The following is a 27,983-nucleotide window of genomic DNA, read 5'->3' as shown; positions in this document are numbered from 1 at the left end:
AACTCTGTGACAGCTGCAACATTGTTACCCGTTAGGATAATGTCATCCACATACACCAATAAATAAAGAATGGAGCCAGAGCAATTATATATGAAAAGAGATGTGTCTGAATGGGAGATGCGGAACCCAGATTGTAAGAGAAATTGGCGCAACTCATGGTACCAGGCACGTGGGGCTTGCTTGAGACCATATATGGCCTTATGTAGCTTACAAACATGTGTTGGATGATCCGGGTCCACGAAACCTGGTGGTTGTGCCATGAAAACAGTTTCGGTGAGGTGACCCTGCAAGAAGGCGTTATTGATATCCAGTTGCCGAAGTGACCACCCATTACTTACAGCAATACTGAGAACTAATCGAACAGTAGTGGGCTTAATAACTGGACTGAAGGTCTCATGAAAATCCACACCGGGCCGTTGATGAAAGCCTTTAGCTACAAGGCGAGCCTTGTACCTGTCAATAGAACCGTCAGAAAGCCTTTTAATGCGGAAAACCCATTTACAACCTACCAAATTGGTAATACCGGCAGAAGGAACAAGCTCCCATGTGCCATTACAAACAAGTGCATTGTACTCTTCAGACATGGCTTGACGCCAGTTAGGATCTTTGATGGCTTGAGTGATAGAGGTGGGTTCAAGGATTGGTGATGGTGACTTAATGGAAAGAAGATTGAGTTTTTGAACTGGTTTAACAATGTTGTTTTTGGCTCGGGTAAGCATAGGGTGGCGGGTGGGAGGTGGTGGCAGTGGGGGTGAAGATGGTGAAGGTTGGACTTGGGTTTGCAGGGCAGGTGGGGTGGGCTCGGTTGGTGGCATAGGGGGGGTGGTCGCGGTTTGTGGCATGGGTGTGGTGGTCGCGGTTTGTGGCATGGGTGGGGTGGTCTGGGTGTGTGGCATGGGTGGGGTGGGCTCGGTTTGTAGTATGGGTGATGTGGGCTCGGTGTGGGCTTGTGGTATTGGAGAGATTGAGATAGGATTGTGCAGTAATGGTGCAGTGGAATGAAAGTGTGACTGACCTGTAGAAGACAGCAGCTCCTGAGGGCGGTCCACTGATGGCGTGGTGGTGACCAGCGACGGGGTAGTAGGGACGGGAATGGGAATGACAGGTGGAAACCATTGGGTTGGATTGGTGGTGGCTAAATGGGAGAGGTCAGTAGGGAGTGATGTATATGGAAAATTAGTTTCAACAAATTGGACATGGCGAGACACATATGTTTTGGAGGTGGAGAGATTGAAACAGATGTAAGCACTTTGGGATAGAGAGTATCCCAAAAATACACAAGGTTGAGATTTAGGTTCTAATTTATGAGATGTATATGGTCGAAGCCATGGGTAACATAGGCAGCCGAAAACCTTCAATTTGGAGTAGTTAGGACTCTTTTGAAAAATTGCCTCATATGGAGATGTAAAGTTAAGTCCAGGAGTGGGCATTCTATTAATCAAATAAACGGCAGTGGCAAGGGCATGGGGCCAAAATGTGGTGGGAATAGATGCATGAGAAAGGAGAGACAGGCCAGTTTCCACAATATGTCTGTGTCTTCTTTCTGAGTATCCATTGTGTTCTGGAGTATGAGGTGGTGTAGTTAAGTGAGTGATGCCATGGTGAGATAAAAAATGTTTAAGACCGATATACTCTCCCCCATTGTCTGAATAAAGAGTGATTATTTTTTGTTTGAAGTAATTTTCTACAAGAGGTTTATATTTTTGAAAAATGTCATGCACATCTGATTTTCGTTTGAGAGGATAGAACCATATATATTTGGTAAAATGATCAACAAATATCACATAATACTTAAAACCATCTTGCGACAAAATTGGGGAGGTCCATACATCAGAAAAGATTATTTCCAATGGTTTAGTAGAGACAAGTGAAGAATTTGAAAAAGATAACTTATGACTTTTATTAATATGACAAGCATTACATGAGAATTCTTTTGGCATGGGAGAAGAAGATTGTAAATGATAATTGGAAATAATAAATTTTAAAATAGGAAAGGCTGGATGACCAAGGCGGTGATGCCAATTTGAAGAAGTGGTTTTGATGTGGGAGAGTGCAAAGATTGGGGAAGTGACAGGAGGTGAGGATGCTGGCCATTCATACACGCCTGCGTTGGTACCGCCGGTCAGGAGAATGCTTCCTGTGCTAAGGTCCTTCACATGAAAACAAGAGGGTAAGAATTCAACAGAAGTATTATTTGAGGAGCAAAATTGAGAGATAGAGATTAAATTCTTTTGCATGTTAGGGACACAAAGAACATCATTTAAAGTGAAGGAATGGTTTGTTGAGGAGAGGGAGAGGGAGCCAGTGTGAGAGATAGAGAGATTGGTACCATCACCGATCATAACATCATCAGAACCATGATATGGAGTGTGAAGAGACAGGTTACTCAGGTCTGTAGTGACATGGTGGGATGCTCCACTGTCGAGTAGCCAATTTGGTTTGGTGTTAGAGCTTGCTGCAAATTGAGCTTGAGGTTGCCACGGTCTGGTATTGGCCGGAGATCCAGCAGCAGAGGAGGATTGAACAGCCACAAATTGAAAGGATGGACAACGCTTGGCAGTATGACCTTGGACACCACAGACTTGACAGTAGCCTTGATATGGGCGTGGTGGAGGCCGATTGTTGTTGCGGTTTGAGGGGCTAGAAGTAGAAGATGGCCGCCAATTTTGAGAGGGTGGACGCCAAGTGGTTTGACCTGGTTGAGAGGAGGAATTGGAGTTGGGACGCCAAGTGTTGCCTGAATGGTTGGGTCGCCAATTGTTGGTGGTGAAAGATGTCCGATTGGCAGGATTGGCTGTAATAGGGTGGTGAAGCTCGGGCTTTGAGTGAACAGGAAGTGAAGCTTCAAAGGAGAGCAGCTTTTCATGAAGCTCCTCAAACGAGATTGGGTTGTCACGAGCCTGAACGGCCCGGACAAGTTCTTTGTATTCTTCTCCAAGGCCATCTAGAATTTTTTCAGTGAGGTCTTCTGCATCCATTGGGGCACCTAGAATAGCAAGCTCGTCAGAACGAGCTTTGATTGAGTGAAGAAAGTCAGTGATAGTCATAGTGCCTTTGTTGGGATTTTTCAGAAGATTTTTGACTTGCTTGATGCGGCCACGAGTTGGTTTGGCATAGGTGTTGGAGAGGGTGTTCCAAGCTTCCCTGGAGGTGGTGGCACGAGCAACAAATGAAATAAGAGTTGGAGAAAGAGAGCCAATGATGGCATTCAGAATTAATTTGTCTTGGCGTACCCAAGTGCGATAGGCTGGATTGGGGTTGGTGACAGTGTCTGTGGTGAGAGTTTGGGGAGGGCAGGGTGTGGAACCATCAATATACCCCAGAAGATCATAGCCAACAAATAAGGATTCAAATTGAATTTTCCAAGAAAGATAATTTGTGGAGGTGAGTTTGATGGGAGTTTGGGCAGCTGTGTTTATGGTGAGGAGTTGATGATTGTTGGAAGTGAGAATGGCGTGAGGTGTTGCCATTGAGTTGAGAAGGAAAAAAAAAAAAGATTAACAGGGGAGAGATTTTATGGCTCTGATACCATATAGAGATTAACCAAAAAGGTGATTGGAAATCTTGAAACTTTATTCACAGCAGCAGCTAGATATATACAAGTAAAAGACTTAATTATCTATAAAACTAAGACTTAATTATCTATAAAACTGGAAGACCTATTCTTAAGGAATCCTAGAAGACCAATCAGCTGAAACAATAATTCAAGTTTGAAAACATTTGAATACAGCAGTTACACAAGATACATCTCTTACACTACATACTTGGCATTATGCTACAGAATTTACACCTCGGATTTAACTGAACTAACTCTTAACAGATGGCCACTCTCTTCTGTTTCAATATATGGACTAGAGGTATCAGTACATGGACCGTGGATCGACATGCTTTGGGTTCGACTTGGATTTTGCCAGAAGTGATTTCTAATGGCCTTGAATTTGGAATTAATGGTCGAAAATCCAGGATCAGAAAGCAGGTCTTGAACGGCTGTTCGGCCTTCAAGCATGCTGACTACTTGGGACATTGTGGGCCTAAGAGTGGGAGATGCATTGGTGCACAAGAGAGCAACATTTAGCATCACCATTGTCTCCTCTGATGAGTATTCTGAACCCAAGGCAGGATCAACCAACTCCAGTAGACTCCCTCTCTCTTGCAGAACATAGGCCTGAAAAGGAGCCCAGAATTGAGACAGAATTAACATACACATGGTGAAAACAATCAAAGTTGAAAAGCTAACAAGAAATATAGTATGAGAAGAAAAGCTGAATTGATTGGAGAAACATGGGATAGATTGTCATATTCTATAATTTCCTTAAGCTGAATTGGATCAAGCAGTGAATGCTTCACCAAGTAAATTCATTTGGACATTCTTTGCATAACCACAGATGACAATATTTACATTTTGCAAGGTAGAAGCTAGGTATGGAAATGCATGGAGGCACTTGCACATCTCTAAGGGAAGAAAAGAAAACAAATTTTAAAGTGGTTTCATTACCCAGTCAAGAAGGTAGACAAATTCCTCCTTTGGCCTGTAGTTTGTGTTGCTCTTTCCGCTAACAATTTCCAGTGCAACTACTCCAAAGCTATAAACATCTGCTTTGGGAGTTAAGTAGCCACGCATTGCGTACTCAGGAGCCATATAACCACTGCAGAGTAGAAGGGCCAAACAAAAAAAAGTATATTTTCAATCATTAGGTTACCCATTTATTATTTAATCTGATGAAAAAAAAGTGAGGACTGTGCCAGAGGTTATATTTTACTTCATCTCAGCTCTCATTTAGATTTGTTCAATTCATAAGTTGTGTATCTTGTTCTTCTGCAAAAACTTACATAGTTCCAGCAATCCGCGTGCTGATGTGAGTGTTGTCATCTTCATTAAGCTTTGCTAGGCCAAAATCAGAGATTTTAGCGTTGAAGTTCTTATCAAGCAATACATTGCTTGTCTTGATATCACGATGCACTATTTTTAATCTTGACTCTTCATGAAGATAGGCCAAACCTCTAGCAATACCTAGGCAAATGTTCTTCCTGGTAGGCCAGTCCAGCTTCAATCTGCAAGTGGAGTCACTCCCTATATATAATCAGAAAGAAAGTCAATCTACTTCACACTGGCAATCAAAACTGCCTTTTGTATAAAAGGTATGCCAATCATGAACAGTTTAAAGTACTATTCTCACCAAAAAGAGCACGTGATACACAGTTATTTTCCATGTACTCGTAAATTAACAGCATCTGGTTCCCTTCACAGCAACATCCATACAGCTTCACAAGGCTTGGATGTTGCAGGGCAGAAATCATGCCTATTTCATTCACAAATTCACGATTTCCTTGCTTTGACTTCGCGGAGAGCTGCTTCACTGCAATTACTGTGCCATCTGGTAAAAGACCCTATTAAGAAAGCAGATTCCTAGTATTAGACTTGAAACAAAATAAAGAAGATCAATAATTTATGATTGTTAAATGTACACATGTACTCCAAATTGACTTTTTCTAAATTCGTTTCTGAAATGCAATTGGATAGGAAGATGTGGTTATTTCTCCAATTCCTTGTAGGATGCATGCTCTCATTTTTTTTTATACATGGATTAAGACTTTTGTTATAAAATATTTCTTTTTTGTCTGAGGCAATCTATATTAACAAAGAACATTTAGAATAGACCAGAAAGAAAAGATGAACATAAAAAAACAAAAGTCACCTTGTAGACTGCACCAAAGCCACCCTCACCAAGTTTGTTTGCTGCATCAAAGTTTTTCGTCGCAGCCTTTATCTGTCTTAAAGTAAATAATCCTGTTTGCAGATCCATATCTCTGAGCTCTGCTTGAATGCCAATTAAGAAAAAAAATAATTAAAAGTCATTTCTTGTTCTAAATGGTAAAACTATTCAGCAATATTCTTTCTTGAGTAGGGGAAAAAGAAAAAAACTGAACTGTTTCTTGTTTCAAGCATGTTTCATACCTTTATCTACAGAGATCCTTCCTCCTAAATAGCCTTTCCTACTCATGATACCTAAGACCAGAAGCAGCAGAAGAAGTAGTGCTGCAGCCACAGTCCCAACTACTATTATGACATAATTATTTTTGCCATCAACTGAAGGAGGTTGAAAGTCTGTAACAATATACATTATTTCCAATCAAATATGAGAGAAAAACAATAAACATGATGGCTTGAGTTTACCTGAACTCATGTATTCCATTAAAAGTTTAACATGTTTTTGCTTTCAATAGAAAAAAACACACTAGTTGACCAAAATAACTTAAAATACACAAGATACTGCTTAAGACTTTAAACTATATGGTAAGACTTACTAGGATCTACTGATATAGCCGATATGAGAGGACCATAAAATCCTCTGTCTGGGATGCCTGTCGTCCCTTTTCCAGCCCAGTATAAATGGATCTTTAATGTATGACTTGAAACAATTGAAGTGAATGTCTTCACAATGGGCTTACCAGCACCACCAGCTTCATTTTCTATATTGAAATCTTTCAGGACCAGCTTATCCTTTATACAAAAAGTAATAGAGAAGTAAATACTTATTGGTATAGGATTGACTTTTCATTGTTTATATGGTGCGATTTAGTTACCTGGATGTAGACATCAAATATACGCTTTCCAAGGCTGTTAAATGATCTGTCATTAGTAAATATAATCTCAGCAAAGTGGAGTTTGATAGTGTAGTTTCCATTTATGAGACAGAGTCCATAGTATGTGAGAGAGATGGGAGATACATGTGCTGTTGTGTACAGTTCTAAATCGAGCACAGAGGCATTATTGGAGAGTGCAGATGTATTGGTTTCAATGTAGACATCTGCATCAAGATCATTGTCCATGAAGTTCCCTGTGCTGCTGAAGGCCCAATTCTGACCTGAGTAATACATTGAAGCACCTCTTTGTTCTCTGTCAGCATCATATTTTTTGCCACCAATATGCATTTCCTTACCACCACAATTAATATGCAAGGAATAATGACCTGTTTTTCATTAGGACAAGTCGTAACAGGTTTAGACAAAATGCACAGAATGGGTTGAAGGGATCAATTCGTATTGATTTACATATAGATTACGTGATTGTAGGTACAGTTTGAGACCAATAGATATCTTACGTTGATTTATCGAACCAGGACATGGAAAATTTCTTTTCAGGCATGGTTGGATTCTACTTCTGCAACAGGAAAGAAATGTGAGCTTATATCTTGAAGATAAACATGATAAAGGCTGGAGTGTTAATCATTAACCAGAGGAAGCAACATATTTCTCTTAATAGTTTAGATTTATATCATACAGAAAGGAATCTTACATTTTATCAGCAGAGGAGGAGTAGCTCTCCACTAAGTTTCTGGAACAAAGCACCAAAACATTGTTTTTATCATCCTAGAAAGTGGTTGGTTAAGAATTTAAGAGAAATATACAGCATATATTATACTCACACATTCCCTCTAGGACATTCATTAGGACTTGAGCTTTCCCAAGTGAAGTTGTTGTAAGAAATATCCCTGTATACAAATTTTCAACTAATCAAATAAAAAAGTAATGCCCTAAGCAAAACAAAATAGTTGCTGCCGTTTTGTATTACATACACAATCTTGTTTCTTCCTGGGACCCATCCAGGTATAGTTCCAGTAAGCTTGTTCCCTGTCAGATACCTAAGTAAAACAATAGTCTGCTTAACATTGATGAGAATAAGGTTGTGAGAAGATGAAAAATTTATATAGGACATCTGCTTACATGATATCAACTTTTGCCAGTTGGACAAAAGATGCAGGTATTTCACCAGTCAACTCATTGTAGCTGAGGTCACTGCATTGATAAATACATATAATATATATATATATACATATTAAATTTCAAATAGTTTCTCCAAGAAGAGAAAAGAAAAATATTGAATGAAATAAAAAATTATTCAAGCTATAAGATGTCTATAAGATGTAAAGTGGCTTCCTTTATATGTTTGGGTTGTAACCATATTTTTTTATAAAAAAATCAATAATGTAATGGAGAGTCAGAAACTCAACTAAGCCATTTGTTGAAATACTTACAGGTTTTTCAATTTTTTCTTATCCCCAATATATTCTGGGATCTCTCCATATATCAAGCACTTCCTTAGTATCCTGTATTTGAAAAAATTGAGTAACTACCAGATTAATTTGCAAGTATTAAAAGGAAAATTCAAAACTGGTTCGGATTCCAACTCACAGTGTCTTCAAGGATTCCATATTACTCAATGGCGGGAAAGGAGACCCTCTACCTTTTAGGTCAGTTATCCTCCTAAAAGTCACTAAAAAGTTAAAACTATAACTTCACAATCTTGTTTGACAAAAAAAGAAGATAAAACAATAGAAATGCATACAGATCAGTTAAGCTTGTTAAGGCGGATATGCTAGAAGGTATAGGCCCCTCAAGAGAGCAACCCTCTATAAGCCTGTAACATAAGAGTGGAAATTTTCAAAATCAGTAAAAGCATATACTATGATTGCAGTAGTAGTTATAAGGGGGAAGCTTACAGTTTTGAAATCTGTGTCCAATCTCCAATGAAATCAGGTATCTTTCCAGAGAAATTATTGTCACTTATCCTCCTAAAATGTATCAAAGAAACAAAACTTAGCAGGCAAACCAGTAAACATCAAATATTTCAAAGATATTACAATTCAACTATCAATATAAATATAAAATCTGTTATATCATATATGTAGCTCTGGCACCCCAATGAACTGGTAACCAGAGCTAAAAGTAGCTGCCTGCATGTTGTACATGTTGTAGTAGGATAGACTAGTCCATTCCGACTTATGTTACACTAGGTCAATAGGTTGATCGGATACTTTGCAATTACTAAGTTATTGATTATTTAATTAGGTTGAAATCCATATTAATAAGAAAGATATGCTTGCATACATATCAGACAGGTTGGTCAACTTCGCTAGTGCCAATGACAATTCTCCAGTGAAGGCATTTGAAGATAAGACGCTGAAGAAAAAAAAATGATAATGTCAATGAAATAATTGAGCATGAACAAAAAATCTTGGATAATATTGCATATGAAGAAAGTGATGAGAAATTACAGCTTTTCTAACTTGATCAACTTTCCAATTTCTGGTGGAATGGGTCCTGAAAAAAGATTTCCTTCAATGCTCCTGTAAGTAATATGTATTCATATAGTAAATTTAATCAAAGCATCTAAAATGGTGTTTAAGACAACTTGAAAAAAAACAGTAGATTAACCAGCTCCATGGATAAATCAGACTGATCCTGAGTTCAATTAAAATAGGGGACTGATTTGCTCTGGATTCACTAGCCACATAAGCCAGATACAATTTGTTTGTATTAAAATATAAATTTTCCTCTCTTGGTATAAATACATTGAAGTATGGATTTCATGTTGAGCTTCAACAAATGAGTATAGAGAGACTCAGTTCTAACTAATAAAAATAGAAACAGGTCTGCATCCGTACTATAGTGAGAACCCAACCTGAACCAGCATCTTGTTATCAGCTCTATTTAAGGTCATCAATATAAGAATTAAAGAGAGAATTAAACATACAAGTTTCTGAGGGTGGTGATATTGGTGAGAACTTTTGGAAATGGACCTGACAATCTGTTTCCCATAAAAGAGCTGCACATCCAATAGAAAGGTAAGGCATACAGTTACACTTCGATTAAATAATTAGTAATGGATGAAGAATGGGGTGCTTACAGTGTGACCAAGCGCATGGTAGCCCACTGGGGAGGTATAGAACCATTGAGGTAGTTTCGACTCAAGTCTCTATAAAAGAAATAGGATTGCAAGATATACAAACATGGCTTAGTAAAGGCAGAACATATAGTTTAGAATAGGAATGCTGGATTAGGGATCAATTTACAATAGAGGAACTGGTTTTGCTTACAATTCTTTGAGGTAGTGCAGCTTAGAAAACTCTGGTGGCACAGTAGCTGATAGATTTTGGGCCTTTAAAGCTCTGCAGAATACCACCAGAGCAAATTAGAAGAGCTCTCAGAACGGGCCTCAAGAAATAACTCAAAATTAAAGTACATAAAATGCACAACAGCAGAATCTTTAGGCTGAGCTCCTCGTTTAATGGTATTGCAGTTATTGACATGAGCATTGACTTCTCAAAAAAATTCACACAACATTAAAACCCACGAATGTTAAATTAAACAAGAATTTGGCCAACTCACACTAATAGCAGCATGCCTCCCAATTAGAACATTAGCTACAATTTAACTCATTGACTTCAGATAATAAACTGTTTGTAAAGTAAAAAAAAAAAAAACTAACCTCGATTACATGCCTGAATAAAGTGGCAAGGACAAATGAAATGCTCAAAAATAGGAGCAGAGTTGTTGATAGACACATGTAGTTTTCCATCAATAACCATACAGAACATTATGCTAACTGCAGTACATGACAGTGCATTGAAACTTACGTATAAAACTTGTTAACACATACACACAAAGCAGAATAACCCAACCCAAATAATTAATTTGTCATTTTGGGGGCTAGAATTGATTTTGTCATTACTGGTTAACTGTGGTCTGTGGTACAATAATGCTTGGGTCCACATGCTTTGGGTTATTATCCAACCTAAAAAGAACAGCAATTGGTAGACTATAATGTACTAAAACTTGCATCACTCTATTAACATTTGTAATCGAGGAAAATTGAGAGGGAGAAAGAGTGGTATACATGCTTACTACGTGGCAAGAGGAATTGTGGTTGAAGCTGCAATCACATATTACAAAGTTCTTAAAGCCTCCTTTTCTACTCTCATCTATCGGTACCGTCCAATTCCCTTCTCCACTGCATGGATCTTTCCCAAAATCCCAGTCTTTCTTCCCCAGCTTCTTCCCTATCTCTTTCAATGCCTTCACTGTTCCATAAAAAAAGTACCCAATAAAAAATATATACATATCTATTAATAAAATCACCTGTTTGTTTTTCTAAGAGTGTATGAGAAAATAGTATAACAAACAACCTTTCAACCTCTATCAAGTCCTGCTCAAAGACCAACCAAGGACTCAATGTAATGAAGAATCTTGAATGCCATGAGAACCCAATTCAGCTAAGCTGAGTTGAATGCCAATTTTTGGGACACAAGTCAACTTGACTGACAGAACAAATCAGCTTAGATGAAATGGGCTCAATCAAGAATGACCAAATGCATGGGTGTATTAAATAAAAGCTTTTCCTCTTCTTTTCTTTTCTTAGAAGCCACATGGATGTGTGAAGAAAACTGTAAAATTTTAAGGCTTATTATGATTTTTGCCCCCTGAACTATGATCCCATTCCTAATGTGCCCCCTGACTTATTAATTTTATCAATTTACCCTCTAACAGTTACAACGTTAGTCTAATGTACCCCTTCGTCCAATTTCCGTCTCAACTTCCGTCTATTTTGCTGATGTGGCAGGGTATATTGGTCATTTCGACCTCCCTGGCATGCAGTTTGATTTCCAATTGGCATTTGATTTCCAATTGCCATTTGACTGCTTAGTAATTGCCATATCAGATGTCAACTGTTGCATTACGGAATGTAAATTACTGCATTGATATAAATAATTCTTACACCCTTAATAGCATAATAACCAACAAAATTCCCCAGGAGACAACCATACATTGTCAATTTCATTACAAACCCAGTTGGATATTTTCCATACTTATGCCCTTAATAGCATAATAGCCAAGAAAATTGCCCAGGACACAACCAGGGCAACCCACAAGCGCTTTTCTCTAGCATTCTCTCTTTCAACCATTACTCTAGGACCCTCAATACCATTAAGCCTTCTCCGCAGCCCATTGATCACATCCCTTGAACGATCGCACATCTTTGGATCCAGCCACACGAAAAAACCACAACCCGTGTTGTTTTTCTGCAAACCCAACCATTATTATCTCTAACTAAATTATTAAACATAAACCATGAACCAGAATCAACCCATAAATCTCACCCCACTCCACTTTGGACACCCATGAAACCTCCTCCCTGGATTCAAATCTGTCCAGGAGGTGGATATTCGTGCAACCAATCCACAGTGGCAGCGCAGTGATGATTCACCATCAGCATCTTCGTTGTGCGTCCTGCTCTGGTAGCTTCGATGGCTGCTGCTTCGACTCATTTTGAAGAGAAGAGAAAATTGATGAGGGAGAGAGGTAAGCTCGAGCTGAGATAAAGAGATGGGGATTGAGGAGATAAAGAGGGCCAGCTGAGCTGAGCTGGCAGCGGGTGGGTCCCACATGTGGGTATGTGGCATTTGGGGGCTGTCTAGGTGGAAAAGGCTGGGATGCTGAATGGTCCAGGGAGGTCGAAATGACCAATTTACCCTGCCACATCAGCAAAATAGACGGAACCCATGACGGAAATTGGAAGAAGGGGCACATTAGACTAACGTTGTAACTGTTAGGGGGTAAATTGATAAAATTAAAAAGTCAGGGGGCACATTAGGAATGGGATCATAGTTCAGGGGGCAAAAATCATAATAAGCCAAATTTTAATAGGTACCTTCCTGAGCGTGAAGCTTAGCTGTGGCTGACTGTCCAAAGGTTGCAAAGAAGGAAAATGTTGTGGAATAGATGAGATATGCATGAAGCAACCTTGGAAATGAAAAATGAGTAGTTCCCATTTAGAGTGAAAGCTCAAAGCCTCAAACTCTGAGTCTCAGTCCCCACTCAGCTTTTGAAGTCCAGAGAGAGAGAGAGAGAGTTGGAGATTGGAAATGGGGATTGAACAAGGTAAGAGAGTGTGGGACTAGGATTGAAAAGTGCATTATGTTAACTAGCAATGAAAAAATCAGTGTTTCACACTTGTCCTTTTCATAAAAATACATGTATGCAGTATGCGTGTGGAAAGTGTGGACCATTTGCTAAAAATACATTCTTTCTGATCTTTGTGGTAAATTCTATATGGGGGATTTTTTTTTTTTTGACCTCATCTTGTGACTGTGACTGTCTATACTGTAAAAATTCTAAATGGTATGTTGGAAGTTGGAACCTGTACTGTAATTAGAAGCAAATCCTCAATTTAGTCCATTGTGAATTAATTGATAATGAGTGGAGAGGCCCAACCCAAGACTTATAAGCACATATACTAAGCTCTAGTTTTCTGATGCGAGATATTGCTCCACATTACTCTCAACACGCTACCGCACGTGTGGCGAGATTTTTACACGTGAACAAATTGTATTGGGTGACGTGGGAGCACGTGTGGCCAATGGGTCTTACACGCAAATAACCAAACTTTGATACCATAATAGAATTAGAGCATCCAACCCAAAACTAATGCTCTAATAACATGATAGAATTAGAGCATCCAACCCAAAACCAATTGGCAATGGGTGGAGAGGCCTAAGATTTATAAGCACATATGTTAAGCTCTAGTTTTCCAATGTGGGACATTGCTCCATATTACTCTCAACAAATTGTTCATATTTTTCATAGAATTTTTTTTGTTTTTAGTAAGATATGTTTCTTGGTCTTTAGTTTAAATATAAACAGTTAAATACCAAGAAGTTCTACCTGCAGAATTCATGTGCGATGGTTCAAACAATCATCACAAAGACCTTTTGAGCGGCAAGCTACTTTTATGATCACAACATTTTGTATGTGAGAATTCTTATATGAAGCAAACTAAGTTTGAGTAAATGTCATCCCTTGGAGTGATCATAATCAGATCATAACTCTACTAAGCATATCATTTGAGGTAATTAGCTCTTAAGTTTGATTAATTACTACAAAGTAGAGAAAATATATTTTTTTAAGAATAATATTGATTGCAGAAGCAAACACCCCAACATTGAAACAATATCAGATCTGGCGATCAGGTGGCACATGTTTAACGGTGGAGTTTGTCCCATATCTTTACAAGGCATGCATTTAAGAGCTTTTTTTTCCTATAAAAAAAGTTGTCACATAGATTCTTGTTTCATTTTCAATTCCTTTCAGGGTGAAAAACGTGGTTTTGTCCAAAATGGAAGAAAAAGAAAGAAGAAATAAATAATATTGTACCAAGTTACCAACCAGCTATACATATACATAAGTGATAAGTTGAAGGCTGTACAAAATAGCATTGCATTTGAGAACCCCTGCAACAATTGTGAGAGGAGTAAATGTCATATGCACACGAGAAACGCACCATGCCACATGTGGCCACACCTAGATATATCTAAAGAGGATCCACTTCCTTAGTTTATTGCTGGACTTGTGAAAAAGAATGGAACTAATTAATGTGCGACGGGGTCGAGTTTGTCATTTTCATTCACATTTTGTTCGGTAGATGACAACACTGTTGGATAATTAAGCGGAAATTCTATTGTTTTAATTACAATTATAAAGACACACATAACCCCATATACTAACACACTATATAATAATAATGTGATGTAGAAGTAAAAATTAATTAGAACTAAAAATCTCTCTTAATTGTTATGACCATTGGTTTAGTTGATCAGCAGTCCAGTTAGAAAGACCGTAGAGTTTATTCCTCTGAACCCAAATTCAATTATCCTCCCCCTAAATTAATATGTCCTTTGGAGGGTCCTCAAAGAGTTAATACCCCTTTGCTGGCATCTGGCCATGACAAGTACATTTCATTCTTTCTACAACGACATTTCACTTAGAGGACTGCTATTTGCACATCTTTTTTTTTTTTTTGCACACCCTTTCTTTAAAAAAAAAAAAAACTCAAGGGAAAAGACCACTTTGGCCCTCCCCCTCACCCACACACCACCTCATCCATTTTACTTTTTGCACACTCTTCCAGAACAGAAAAAAAAATAAAAAATAACACACACACACAGAGGCACACACCCATACCTGACCACCTCCCTCCCTACCTCTCTTCTCTCTAGCACACACCCCATCCCCGACCACGTCGAGCAGCCTACCACCACCGGCAACCACCCCACCCCCTCCCTGCCCTTCTCTCCTCTTTCCATTTCTCTCTTTTTCCCCACCCCCACTCTCTCTTCTTCTTCTTCCCTACCCCGACCACCTCCCTCCCTCCCTCCCCCACCCCCACCCCCACCCGACCCACCTCCTCTCTCCTGCCCACTCCACAACTGCTCCTCCAGCTAGCTCACCATCGCCGAAGAGAAGAAAACTTAAAAAAAAAAAATTGCAAGTGGTTCGGCGAACCAGTGCCGCAACCACTAGTTTCGTTCGGCAGGTACCCACCGAACAATCCTATTCTATTCGGCGGGTACCTGTCGAACGAAACCACCGGGTTCGGCATTGGTCTGCCGAACCCGCTGTAATTTTTTTTTTTTATAAATATTTTGGACCTTTGGCTGTCTGCTTGGGTGAGAGGAGAGAGAGAGAGAGAGAGAGAGAGAGAGAGAGAGAGAGAGAGAGAGAGAGAGAGAGAGAGAGAAGGTGGTGGTGGTGTTGGTGGCTATTTTGGCTGTCTGCAGGTGGTGGCTGGTGCATGTGAGGAGGAAGGGGAGAAGGGATTGGGAGGTGGCAAGGAGAGAGGAATCGGAGAGGAGGGGAGGGCTCAGGGGTGGGCTTCGACGGTGAAGAAGAAAAAAAAGAAGGGTGTGTACGGGGGAAGATGGGGATGGGGTGTGTGGGTGAGGGGAGGGCCAAAGTGGTCTTTTCTTTTGAGTTTTTTTTTTTTTTTTTTCAAAAAGGATGTGTAAAAAGAAAAAAAAATGTGTGCAAATAGCAGCCCTCTTCACTTATAATCATTCACGCATATTAGTTCCCAATCCCAACAATAATTAGGCTATAAGGCTATTTACCCCAAAAAGTAATAATTAAGTATATAACTAACTATATGATTAGTTATAAAATTCCTACATTAGTACTGCGTACTCGATCCAATTAAACTTAATTATTCATTAAGCACAGATTAGGTTGATATAGAGGACTTTTGTTTCACATTGGAAAACGATAGGATGAAATGATTGAAATGAAAATGCGAATAATAATTTCCACAGTCAAAGTCTTCATTAGACGCAGTCCCTTCATATTTTAACATCGTGTATTAATTGCATTATATTCTGCGAGACAACAAAATCTAGTATTTTTTTTTTTTAATTCTCTACGCGTTTGAAAGCTGTGCATGGGAGCAACTTGCAGATCTATATTCTATCATATCATTGTTTGTCCTTAGTTTCTTGGCCTAGCTAGTCATCATCAAGAGTTGAAAGCACGTTGCATGAGTCTTCATGCTTCTCATTTGCAGCGTATTTTTTCCCTTCAAAACACGTCAATCTGAATAACACATTTTAATCAAAATTTCACTGAAGTTATCATTTGGATTAATAATTTGATAACGTACGTACATGTAACTATGTAAGATTGTCTGAAAAGAAAACTTCTCGGGTCCTAACTTTCTATATATACAATAAAGATGATATCTTACATTGGGAATACTATAACGTTTTATATTTACAACATATAATGTGATAAACGATCTCCTTTCATTTTCAATTAATTTTGAATTTAATGGTCTAACAATGTTTATACTATAATAATGATTTGCATATATAGTAAAGGAAAATTTTGTAATATAACTCATTTTTATACCAAATTTACTTTTTTAACTCTCAGCTTCAAAACTAATCTTTTTATAGTCTTTTGACACTTTTGGGACCAAAATACCCTTTAAGTTGCCGGGTCTATCGCCAGAGCCATTGCCATGTTGACAAAAAAATCGACTTTAACAAAATAGCTGTAGCACAATCGCAAAATCTAGATCTGAAATGAAAAAGCTTCATCGCTCATTGCCAAAACCCACTGCAAAATTCCAAATTTGCAACTTGATTTGTTGTTGGTGAACAATTAGTATCCCAAATCTTGTTTTATGATATTGAAAACAATAGGGAAATTGAACCTAATGACCCACTTATCGAGGCTAGTTATTTTTATAGCCCAACTTTTCAAAATTTACTTTTATAACCCTTTGTGCACATGAAAAGTCAAAAATACCCTTCATATAACTAATTAAACCTTTACTTTTTTTTTTCTCTCTTCTCTTCCCCTCCCCCCACATACCCTTGACAAATGAAAAATGGTTTGCAATAACTTTTAATTCAATGTTTTGCAATTTTACTAGAGAAACCAGTTGCAACACACAAATGGAAAACGATTTCGGGTCGCACGCCATGATCTCTATTTGGGGGGAGGGGGAAGTGAGAGAAAAAAAGAAGTAAAGGTTTAATTATAGGGTTAATTACAAAAATAGTCCACAAACTTTACAGTGAATCTCAATTTGGTCCACTAATTATAAAAAATATCAATTTGGTCTACAAACTTTTCAAATTGTATCAAAGTAGTACAAATATTAACTTCCATCGAAAAATTTAACGAAAACTAGTCATGTGCACATCAAATGACCACATTTTCAGAGACATTTTAGTTCGTTTATCACATTTTCATGTGACCAATTCCGTTAATTGTCAGGTGGAAGTTAGCGTTTGTACTGCTTTGAAACAATTTGAAAAGTTTGTGGACCAAATTGATATTTTTTATAGTTAATTGACCAAATTGAAATTCACTGTAAAGTTGATGGACCATTTTTGTATTTAACCCTTAATTATATGAAGGGTAGTTTTGTCTTTTCATGTGCAAAAAGGGTTATAAAAGTAAGTTTTGAAAAGTTGGGTTATAAAAATAACTAGTATGGATAAGTGGGTCATTAGATTCAATTTCCTAAAACAAAACCCATTTGAATTCCAAGTACAAAATATTTTAAATCTGAGTTTTATATTTCTCTTTTACATCAATTAGTTTCATTGAAACCAAAAAAGACTATTGAAGACAGTCCCATAAGCTCATGTCATCATCGCAGCTCGTCAAGCTTTCATCGGCAGCGTCGTTGGAGTCAGACTCGTCCTCTGCATTGATAGCATCGACTCATCTGCTTGACCCATGATTTGAGTTTTTGACTTTGGGATTACTCGTTAAAGAAGAAAACCCACATCTGGGTTTCTAACTCTTGGGATTAGAACAAATATGAGTTTCTAACTTTTGGGATTACGAGATATATATATATATATATGAATGCTCTAAAACTAACTAGTTAGCAGGTTAATACGAAACTAACCATGCTTTTGGGACCACCACATAACTAATCTCATAATCCAAACCGTCAATTATTTAGGTTATACTTCAAAGATCATCATTACAAAAAATCAATTAAATCGGAAATCATTTAGTCATCTAATTGAGATCAAATAAATAGACGATCAGTGTTTTCAATAAAAGCATATAAATAGTTGTTGTTATAATCAAATGACTAAATGATTTCCGAATTTGGAGATTTTTTACATGGATGATCTTTGAAATAGGGCCTAAAAAAGAGACGGTTCGGATTTTGAGATTACATTGTGCGGTGGGCCTAACATGATGGTTAGTTTTATATTAACTTACTAACTAGTTAGTTTTAGAGCATTCTTGTATATATATATATAACAATTTCATACCATCTTACATAGCATTTATATATTGGACATTACAAATTAAAAAAATAAAACCTAAAAAAGAAAAAATAAATACCCTTCCAATAAAGTAATGACACATCAGATGGAATACAAATGTGGTAAAAAAAATGTAAGAGAACTAGCATTATTGATATATATATATATATGAGTTGTATGCATATTCATCATTTTCATTGATGGTGCAGTAGGTAAGGTGATAATGGGGCTGAGAGTTTTTAGGCTAAAGGAGAGATCTCAGTTCATCAATGAGCTGAGATCTGTAGTGAAATTTGAGTATGTATATCATGGGTAATTTTATCCAAAAATAGATAAAAGAGTAAAAAAAAATTAAATTTAAGAATGAGAGTGAAACAAGTAAGTTTAATATTAAAAAGGGTTATTTCACCAAATTTCTCAATATATATTAAACCAGTAGCAACCAAAATGTGCATGCATGCATTTTACAGCTCATGTACAAAGTGGGCCACAAGGTCGATCACAACCATTCAACGTTCAATTAATGCACATATATGGACAACACATTTCCATTCTAAGTTTGTAAGTTGTAATTATGAAGGTGAATGAGGACAGGTGGGTGAGGCCGTGTGGGGACGCGAGAGAGAAGACTCAGTGCTCAAGTCTAGCTCAGTGCACTTAACAAAAATGTCCATATATGCATGCTTGTAGTTGTAGTCTTGTCTGTACAATTAATTAATAACAATTTGCATGCAGAGATAAATAACAAATTAGTCAAGAGTCCACACAACGTGAGTCATATGATAATGACAACACTGATTGCCAAACTTTGACTTCCACCTGTATATATCATCATTTATCTTTAAGACTAGCTTGCTACAACCAGTAGCAAACTTGGATTTAGTGTGTGTATGTGTATGAATGGCTTTTACTTTCATGAGGTTTTGACACAACTATATATGGTAATTTACTAAGAATTGGGTACTAGATAATTAAAGAACTGTCTTCTTTTCTTTTTTCTTTTTTTTTTAGGGAAAGTTGGTGGGCCTAATTAAGCCCAGAAACAACACTATACAGCTACACTAGAACAAATGAACAATTGTCTTCCTTTTCCATATAGAATTAATGTGCCTGCACTTGATAACATCTTTGTACACAGATGCATATATACAGGGAGCCAAAATTGTGTGGTTGACTCGCTTGCCAGGCTGAGTTTTTATTTGAGTTTGGGTCTTCATGTAAGCCTTTGGGCCTTGCTAAGACCAGGTCCATCCTGATACTCTTGTTTGGTTTGGGCCCTTTTGGCCAACCACAGCCCAGAAAAAACAGACTATTCCAAAGCAACCTTAGTTGTGTTTTCTTCCTACAAAATTATGGAAGAAACATTATTTATTTGACGCCAACACTCTCTCTGCAGTACTAATTCAACTGAAATCAAAAGAAAATTTCACTCCACCAGCGAAATTACTTAAACCATAAGAAACATTTTTTTTACCATGTGTACAGTGTACTACATCTCTAACAAAAATAGAACTAACTCTATTAGAAATGCCGTTTCCCTTATTTCTTTAATTTCATATATTTATAGTATGTGGTACATATGTGTGTAAAGAATATGGTACAAATATATAATTTCATCCAAAATATTTTAACTTCGAATGAGCTCAGCGTAAAGGAGTTGGTTCCAAGTATCAGGAACTCCGGCGAGACACCAGTGGCTGCAGTCCATGCCGTGGTGGCCTCCGTTGCCGTATATTGATGGGTGCGCGTCTTTCCTCCTCCGTGACAGTCCTGTTACATTAAGCAGGTGCACCGGCTTTGACATGTCACTCAACACTTTCTCCACTATCACTTCTGCTCTATGAGGTCTTCTTGGGTATGGTGGCTCTAATAGTGGTTGTGTCTCTTCACTGCAGTTCTTCCCTTCAGGGTACCCCCAATTACTTGCACTGATTTCACAACATGCTCATATATCTTTAGTTTTAGTAACAACAATATTGAGAGTGATGTAATTAATTAACATGAAAATTTAAACTATTTGATTTTGTAAACATTACATTTATGCTTCATAAACACATATTCAGTGACGAATCAACTCAATTAAAGATCTAAATTCTCAGTTTAACATATATAGGCCATATATATGGAACTAGTGTTTATGTGCGCGCAAGCTTGTCTCTACATCCATGTGGTTGGGATTTAGATGATCTATATTTGGTGGCTTTGATATTATACTGAAGTATTCAACCCAAAAACTTAAATTAATTGTTAAGTGGAAATACTCAATAAATATTCCAATTGAGAAAGATTAGACATACACTTAACCTAATGAAGTTACCAAAATTATGATCCAATAGAAATTAATTAATTAATAATGCTCAACAATACTATTTGTCAATTAAACTTACTTAAAATGAGTTGGTGAAGTGCCTTGGAAGAAGACCTTGGTTTTGGTAGGATCAACATGTTTGTCAACCCATTGAGCCCAAGTTCTTAAGGCTTTCTCATATGCAACAAGCCGATCCATGTCTTTATGAAAAGTGTCTCCATCTTGAATAAAATCCCACCTGGCAGGCATAATAATAATAATATAATATCATAGATCGATATTGGAATTAATTAATTTAAACTAATCAATAAAAGCATATATTTTAATTAATTGATAGCTATATATATATATATATATAGTTAGTGATCATGATGATTGATGATCTCACGGTTGTTTCCTTCCTGAGTGAAGCCACCAATGCCACGTGTTGAAAATCAACACATCAGTGTTCTTCCAAGCTTCCTCATCCTTGTGGTCGATGGTGTCGAGTTTCAAAACCCGACCATATTTTTTGACATTAACAACGTCAACAAGAAGTGCATTGCGTGCAACCATCACAGAAACATTGTGACTCTGCATATATATACAGTATAATGTTGATCAATCAACCAACTATTTTTTTTCCTAATTAAATTCAATCAAATAGAATGAGATCGATTACTCAAAGAATGATCGGTTCCCTTCGGACTAATTAAGAAAAAAAAAATTGTGTAAACGGGAACACCATAGGACTTGGCAAGTAATTAAAGAAGAATTAATACCAAAAATGTGAATGCGGAGATGCTTCGGTTTCTCTCAAGAGTATACTCCGAACGTGGCGAGGCTGCATGAAGCATGCATGTGAGGGATTGCCATTGATTCAAACTAAACGAGTCTCCAACAAACATGATGTGCTTATCCCTCAATCTCTCCAAGAAATCTTCACCATCAAACCTATATATTTGAATTAATTAATTAATTATGTCATTACAAAAATATAAATGATTATAACAAAGAAAAGAGTACGTGTAGAGGTATATTAATTCCGTACAGATAATAAAAAAAAGGTACGTAGGTAAGTACGTACCTTGGTAAGTTGCATGCAGAGGGTTGCCATCTATAGTTGAGATAGAGGTGGTCTGGTCGACCATTCCTCTGGCAATCAAAGGGCATCTCTATGAAGTGGCAGAGACTTGAATCATAAAGAGGATAAGAATCATCGTAAACCCATGTTCCTTGGTAAATGTCACACTTGTTAAGGATGTTGTTCTGCTTCCCATAGACTTGGTGCTGGTGGTGTACAAGAAGTGGTAGCACTAGCACCAGAACAAGTGCATGAATGGGAGTACCCAATGCACCCATATGGAAGAAGAGATATGGAGGTCAATATGAAAGAGCCAGCAACAATGGAGGCTCTTAATTTGAAATTTTGAAGGGTTAAATAGAATAGAAAAAGAAAAAGAATTAATATTGGTGTGCTTTAATTATAAGAGTGAGATGGTGTAGTTGATAGGGGTATTAATTAATTTGATGTATAATTCCAATACATTCTAAATTATGGAAAATAATGAATGAAAGGAGTCGATGGAGGAGGTTGGCAGCAAAGTTTCAAATGTGGAGAGAGTGGGGAGGGGGAGTTATCAAACTGTCAGCACTATTCCCACATTTTTGTTTTAATTTTCAAGAAATAGAGGGAAAGTGGGGAGTCAATTAATTACTTTATGAGACCAATTTTTTTATCCAATGAGCATAAATTGTTGTCAATGTCACAAATCGTTTTGAAACAAATCGAAAAATTGGCTGAAAAATTATTCTGAGAGAGAGAGAGAGCACAAAAGAAACAAAATTAAAGGGCCGGGGAGGCAAACCCAACATCAAGAAATTAACAAAATCTTGATTCAAATAAGTCAGACCTGTCATTTTATGAAAATCCATTGCAAAAGGGATATTTGCAAACCAAGATTACAACGCTCAATTCATGCTTAATTGCTTATGAAAAGAATAATCAAACTCTATCATACAAAGCCAAAAAGGTTTCCAGCCTTCTTCTGATGCTTGGAGTGGGAGATCATATGGATTTTCCATGACATGATCAAGAAAAATACAACAAACAAAACGCATCACAGGGCTTGAGAAACCGTGGAATTAAGAGTAGCTTCACGTATATCTCTTACCCCATTTTTGCATAAGTAGATGTAGATGTATGTACTACATAGATTGTCACATGCATGGCCACTCCATTGGTTAGTTTAATTACCATCTGCACCAAAGCCCACACAAACAAATAACTAAGACCAAGTTCAATTCATTATATATGTTAATAATACCAAACCAGGGGTGTGTGTCACAAATTAAGCCACCATGTATATACACAAAGATGAATTTTACATGGGTTAGAAAGAATCCCCTATTTTTTCAGATAAAAACATATAATAAGTTTTTTTGTGATCGACTCACCACCTGAAGGATCAATGTGTACAAAAAAACTGGCTGCGACTATTAGATAGCACAGAATAAGCATCAAGCCTTTAAAGTAGTTTGATCTCCCCTCCTACAAAGATAAAGGTAATGAATCTTATATGAAGCCAAAATGAAAAAACAGCAACTAAGAACTGAGAAAGGTCTAGGATTATGAAATTACAAGACAAACAAGAAGTAACTCACAAACCTGCAACATAAATGCCACAACTAGCACTGTGATAAACAGTATAACAGTCTCAAAGAGCTGAAAATTCAAGTCCATTGGCTTTCCCATGATCCACCCAACAATTACACATAAGGGGATCTACAATTATCAAGAGCACAAAAAACTATCAGCCTTTAATTTCCTGTTCTTAATTTTTTTTCCTATTTATTATTTAGGAAAAAGTTTAAATGAATGATATATGTATGCCTGTGTTATGAAATGTGTTATGTTGGACACCCAACGGACCCCTAAGCTTAAGTGATTGGGGAATGGTCATGTATATCAGCCTAACACCCTCTCTCATGTGCATTCTCAAGACTATTAGAAGCACAGTCAGACAGACATTTAGGTGCAGCCCCACCATATACCTTGTAGGTCAACAAAAAAGTGGGAAATGAGGATTGAAACTTTCAAACTCATGACCTCCAGCAAATCAAAACTTTGATACCATGTAAATAATCACTAGACCCAAAACTTAAACTGTCAAGGAATGAACCACTAATGTGGATAAACTTAAAGCAAGTTCAGTACTAGCAGCTGGTCATGGTTCTTAAATAACATTCTATCATATTTTCATAGGTCTGCAGTGAGAATTAATTAGCAACTCAAGTCTCCTTACCACAAACATGGATATATTTGTAGATGATCCAATAGCAACTCCAAGCGTGATGTCCTGTAGAAAGATTGATTCCCTCAATCAAAAGGAATGAAGTCACTAAAATGAGGTGTGCAAATCTTCAAAGCACTCACAAGTTTATCCTTCATGGAAAACATGATAGCACATGCATTTCCTGCAATTGGGAGCAGGATGATACTAATAAATGCCACAGGCATGTTAAACGAGTCAGATGCTCCCTGAAAAAATCGCAGGTATATTAAGTAATTAAATAATTACACAAAACTACAGCCAAATTAATAACCAAAAGAGCAAGAATATATCAGAAATGTGCTTCACAGAATCACAATCAAATACAGAAAAAGGAATGTATGTTGGCATAGGTAACTTGAGAACCAAGTGATGTAGGACAAGTTCTGATGCACAAGTTTATGTCAAATGAGTAAAACTTCCACGCAATGAGTAAACAAGATCTAGTTATGAGGTAGGACATACAAAAATTTAAGGGAATATCAAATAGACGTTACCTGTATAGCATTAACAAGGTATTCAGACAAAATGGACACCCACAACGTTAAAAGAGCAAGCCAGCCAATTGCTTCCCACTTAGTTATCTCAGGAACCTCTTCTTCTTCAGAACCTTCATCCTTGTCTCCTTGCTGCAACAATAGAAAAAGAGATATTACACAAGATATGTGACTAACACCTGACTTGTTGAGCACACACAGCACAGCCCAAAGCTCATCCTGTGTGTGTTCAAGGTGGGCAGATGAATTACCCACATCGATCCCCAAGTGAATAGAACACACTAGGAGAGGTCCTCAGTTGCAGATAAATAAATATATTAAGGATAAATAGCAGTGGCATTAGTAAGAAAATCCACTGTAAGCTTGGAAAACTTGGGTCTTTAATTTGGTATCCTTTACAGAAATTGTTTTTTGTTTTCGTTATGATATTTGCATATAGTTTTTCAATAGAATACCAAACAGTACTCCCTTATTTTCCCCAATATTATAGTTATGAGTTGCTAATCTGGTTATAGGAGGTCTTGGCTTTGAAACCTCTAAATCCTCATTCTCTGCTTATTTATTGATTTGTAAGGTTGACGGTAGTCTTGCAGCTCTCTGTATTTGGTTACCTCTCTACGTGCTGCACGAGAGAGAGGGTTTTAGCTTGATATACATATTGGTTTATTCCCTAACTAAGTTTTCCGGGTAGTCAGAGTAGAATGGTTGTCTAACATTAAGTAAAGCACCTATGGAACATCTAACTATCTAAGGTTGTATCGTTTTGAGTCAATAAAAACCCCAATAATTAACTAACATTAGAAGAAATGTAGAATAAACCAATGCATAATGTTCAAACAGAAAACCAATGGCACGCAGATACTCTAAAACAATATATTGAGCAAATTAACTTAACTGACCTCATCAATGGGTCTATGATTAAGATTATGATGACCGCTAATTTGAAAGAAAAGGTAGCTTGCATATGCCACTAGCATTACACAGCTGCAAAATCTTGAAACAGCTAACTCCGACATCCCAAAATGCACTTCTGTATGTGTAAAATGAAGCACAGCTGGAAACATTATCCCCGTTACAGCCATCAAAAGCAATCCAGAATTCATGATAGCAAATTCCTTGTTGAAAAACTGAACTTTCTTCGTGTAATGAATGATGCCACCAGTGAAGAAGGCCCATCCGAGCAGTAAGAGCATGTTCAACAAGATTGAGCCCAACAAAGATTGCTGAACAACCCTATTCATTCCCTTCTTTAATGCATAAATTGATATAATCATTTCCGTTGCATTTAAGAATGTGGCATTTAAAAGTCCCCCAACTGCAATCCCAACAAAAAAAAAAAAGAAGAAGCAAAAAAACAGCCAATTTGATACAGATAATAAGAAACTTCAAAATTTGGAGACAAGTAAACGTTCTAGGCTTCTAGCTAGTACTAAGCAGACAATCTATCTAATCAATCAATGTGTTATGTAGCAGAAAACTTCATTACACATTGATATAATCAAAATCATCACGTACAAAAACAGTACTACGTCCACTTCAACATACAAACCAGATGCACGCATATATAGAACCAAGTCTGAATTTTCTCTACATGCGTCTACTGATCTGTTTAATTTGTATGCAGTGGACTGTTTTTGTATGTGGTCTTGATTCACAATTTGGCATAACACAATATGCTAGATAATTGACAAGAGATCATTACTATATGAGTACTCCATTTTCTGGCAAATCTTAGTTGTCAAATGCACATGAATCATGATCAGCAAATTCATTCGCCTACTCCTCTATGGGTTCATTCTGCTATGATCTCTTATTATATTATTCTACAACCAGTACTACAAAAAAGGTCTTTTAGTGACAACTATTGTGAATCTTGTACCTAAATCTTTTAGTAACGAATTTACAGTTACTAATGATTATTTTAGTTACAAAAAGCTGTCAAAAGTTGTGGCCGAAACTTTTTGCTACAGGGATTTTTTGTTACGATGATTTTCTGCTAAATGTATTTTTGTGACTAAATATTGTAACTAAAAATTCCGTAGCATAAAGTTTTAGTCCAAACTTTTGTAATTAAAACTGTAATTAGTTACAGTAAATTTCGTGACCAGAAGTTTTAGTCACAACTAAGTGTAATAGGTTGTCATAAATATACCACTAGTCAGAATTATAAATAGTTGTTCTTTTTGTAGAGCATCCCCAGAGTCCCTTTTTGTAATTGTTCTAATTGTGCATCAGCATAACAAGTAACCAATATCCACATTCTAGCTAGTTTTTCTAGTCACTAAAATAGCATGCACCAGTTGGCACAGTTAAATTCTAAATGTACCTGTTGGTCCTGTGTAGAAAGCGAGTTGCCTGCACCACAATAATTGGCAAACTCAAGAGTTAGCCTTTGAAAAAATTGCGACAATTAATTTAATGCTTGGCAGGCCAGCACTTACTCAGTCACATATCCTATACGCTCTTCCAAAGCTGCGACACCCAATAAGCAGCAGAAGAAGACCCATCCCTAAAATGTATACAAATTAAGTAACTGTCAATGAACTATAAACCACGGAAGAAGTCAATTTATGAAGACTAGTACTGCTATTTGACCATATGTCACCTTAATTTGTATACAAAACATTTGGTATACAAATTAAGATGACATGTATAGAAATGTAGTCATCCATACAGGCTTTCCAGCAACATAATGTATCAAAATCGCCAACGGACCAAAGGGTAGTAACAAGTTGATCTTTGCTTTAAGCATGACAATATGAACACTGCTGCCAGCTCTTATCCATATAAGCTTTGAAATCGATGCATAAGAGTTGGCTGCGTCTGCCCTTAAATGCAAATGAACCATCTCGAAATCCAAGGCCTCTACTTTACTACTGGTGGCCACTGTCACTGTTGAGCTAAAATGGCTGTTCTCATTCTCAGATTCATCAAGGTTTGTCTGTCCGACGACTGTGGATCCCATCTACAATATAAGTAGCTACATATTATCAACCAGCAGTTAAGATTAATACAGAAATTGCATATATATATATATATATGTTGGGTTCTAGTTTAGCCCCAGCTGTACTCAGACAAACGCATACATACAGCAGCAACTTTCTAAGAGCAAAACAAGAACAGAGAGAAAAGGAAGAAGGGGTCGAATTAATAGTGTTCTGCACTTACTTTCTTTGTATTGGTAGAGATTGTTTTCTCATACTTAGTCCTCAAGTATTACTTAGCTCTTATACTCCAGCAGATACTGCATCGTAATATCAGCCATTCCATTCAGCAAAGTCAATAAAGGATAAAAAAGTACTAAAACAATAGAAAGAGACATCACCTTTAACAGAAATAAGTTGGAAATTCATCATTACTCTATTCTCAATTTTCTACACACCAGGAAAGTTCTGAGAAGTAGCTAGCGCCTTGATTTATAGACCAGCGTTGTTTTGTTTTTTATAATCCTCAATTTTCT

General features: G+C 37.2%; 3 protein-coding genes across 10 annotated transcripts; all 3 read right to left on the bottom strand.

Moving 5' to 3' along the window:
• Window positions 1–3,686: 3,686 nt before the first annotated feature.
• On the bottom strand, window positions 3,687–12,721 carry LOC147287737 (Leucine-rich repeat transmembrane protein kinase). Of its 4 annotated transcripts, none has more exons than XM_086240197.1 (24): window positions 12,491–12,721; window positions 10,679–10,862; window positions 9,879–9,950; window positions 9,689–9,757; window positions 9,536–9,607; window positions 9,057–9,128; window positions 8,890–8,961; window positions 8,502–8,573; window positions 8,348–8,419; window positions 8,194–8,265; window positions 8,037–8,108; window positions 7,726–7,797; window positions 7,578–7,643; window positions 7,428–7,493; window positions 7,298–7,336; window positions 7,104–7,162; window positions 6,586–6,971; window positions 6,307–6,502; window positions 5,957–6,037; window positions 5,697–5,815; window positions 5,178–5,388; window positions 4,831–5,071; window positions 4,496–4,646; window positions 3,687–4,165 (listed from the first exon to the last, which is right to left on the bottom strand). In XM_086240197.1, exons 1-24 carry the CDS (start codon window positions 12,609–12,611, stop codon window positions 3,785–3,787), a joined length of 3,018 nt encoding a protein of 1,005 aa, XP_086096323.1. In that variant the 5' UTR covers window positions 12,612–12,721; the 3' UTR covers window positions 3,687–3,784. The 4 variants fall into 4 exon arrangements, with proteins under 4 accessions (XP_086096323.1, XP_086096322.1, XP_086096324.1 ...); XM_086240196.1 differs by having other exon boundaries at window positions 3,690–4,165; window positions 5,957–6,106; XM_086240198.1 differs by lacking the exon at window positions 12,491–12,721 and adding an exon at window positions 10,968–11,090 and having other exon boundaries at window positions 3,693–4,165; window positions 5,957–6,106; window positions 10,687–10,862.
• A 7,124-nt stretch (window positions 12,722–19,845) lies between these two features.
• LOC147287736 (protein trichome birefringence-like 43) lies at window positions 19,846–22,087 on the bottom strand. Its single transcript, XM_086239226.1, has 5 exons — window positions 21,782–22,087; window positions 21,477–21,648; window positions 21,104–21,288; window positions 20,795–20,953; window positions 19,846–20,335 (listed from the first exon to the last, which is right to left on the bottom strand). The coding sequence occupies exons 1-5, from the start codon at window positions 22,054–22,056 to the stop codon at window positions 20,035–20,037; spliced, it is 1,092 nt and encodes a 363-aa protein (XP_086095352.1). The 5' UTR covers window positions 22,057–22,087; the 3' UTR covers window positions 19,846–20,034.
• A 531-nt stretch (window positions 22,088–22,618) lies between these two features.
• On the bottom strand, window positions 22,619–27,936 carry LOC147287735 (vacuolar cation/proton exchanger 2-like). Of its 5 annotated transcripts, none has more exons than XM_086239223.1 (12): window positions 27,849–27,908; window positions 27,692–27,767; window positions 27,198–27,488; window positions 26,965–27,032; window positions 26,850–26,878; window positions 25,423–25,838; window positions 24,524–24,655; window positions 24,131–24,235; window positions 24,000–24,053; window positions 23,363–23,479; window positions 23,152–23,245; window positions 22,619–22,954 (listed from the first exon to the last, which is right to left on the bottom strand). In XM_086239223.1, exons 3-12 carry the CDS (start codon window positions 27,486–27,488, stop codon window positions 22,944–22,946), a joined length of 1,317 nt encoding a protein of 438 aa, XP_086095349.1. In that variant the 5' UTR covers window positions 27,692–27,767; window positions 27,849–27,908; the 3' UTR covers window positions 22,619–22,943. The 5 variants fall into 5 exon arrangements, with proteins under 5 accessions (XP_086095349.1, XP_086095350.1, XP_086095346.1 ...); XM_086239224.1 differs by having other exon boundaries at window positions 23,155–23,245; XM_086239220.1 differs by lacking the exon at window positions 22,619–22,954 and having other exon boundaries at window positions 22,995–23,245.
• Between the last annotated feature and the right edge of the window lie 47 nt (window positions 27,937–27,983).

The sequence above is a fragment of the Dryas octopetala genome, chromosome 4 (assembly GCF_963921425.1).
Source record: "Dryas octopetala chromosome 4, drDryOcto1.1, whole genome shotgun sequence".
NCBI classification, from domain to species: domain Eukaryota; kingdom Viridiplantae; phylum Streptophyta; class Magnoliopsida; order Rosales; family Rosaceae; genus Dryas; species Dryas octopetala.
The sequence above is the reverse complement of the archived record's forward strand: the minus strand, read 5'-3'. Positions and strand labels throughout refer to the sequence as shown.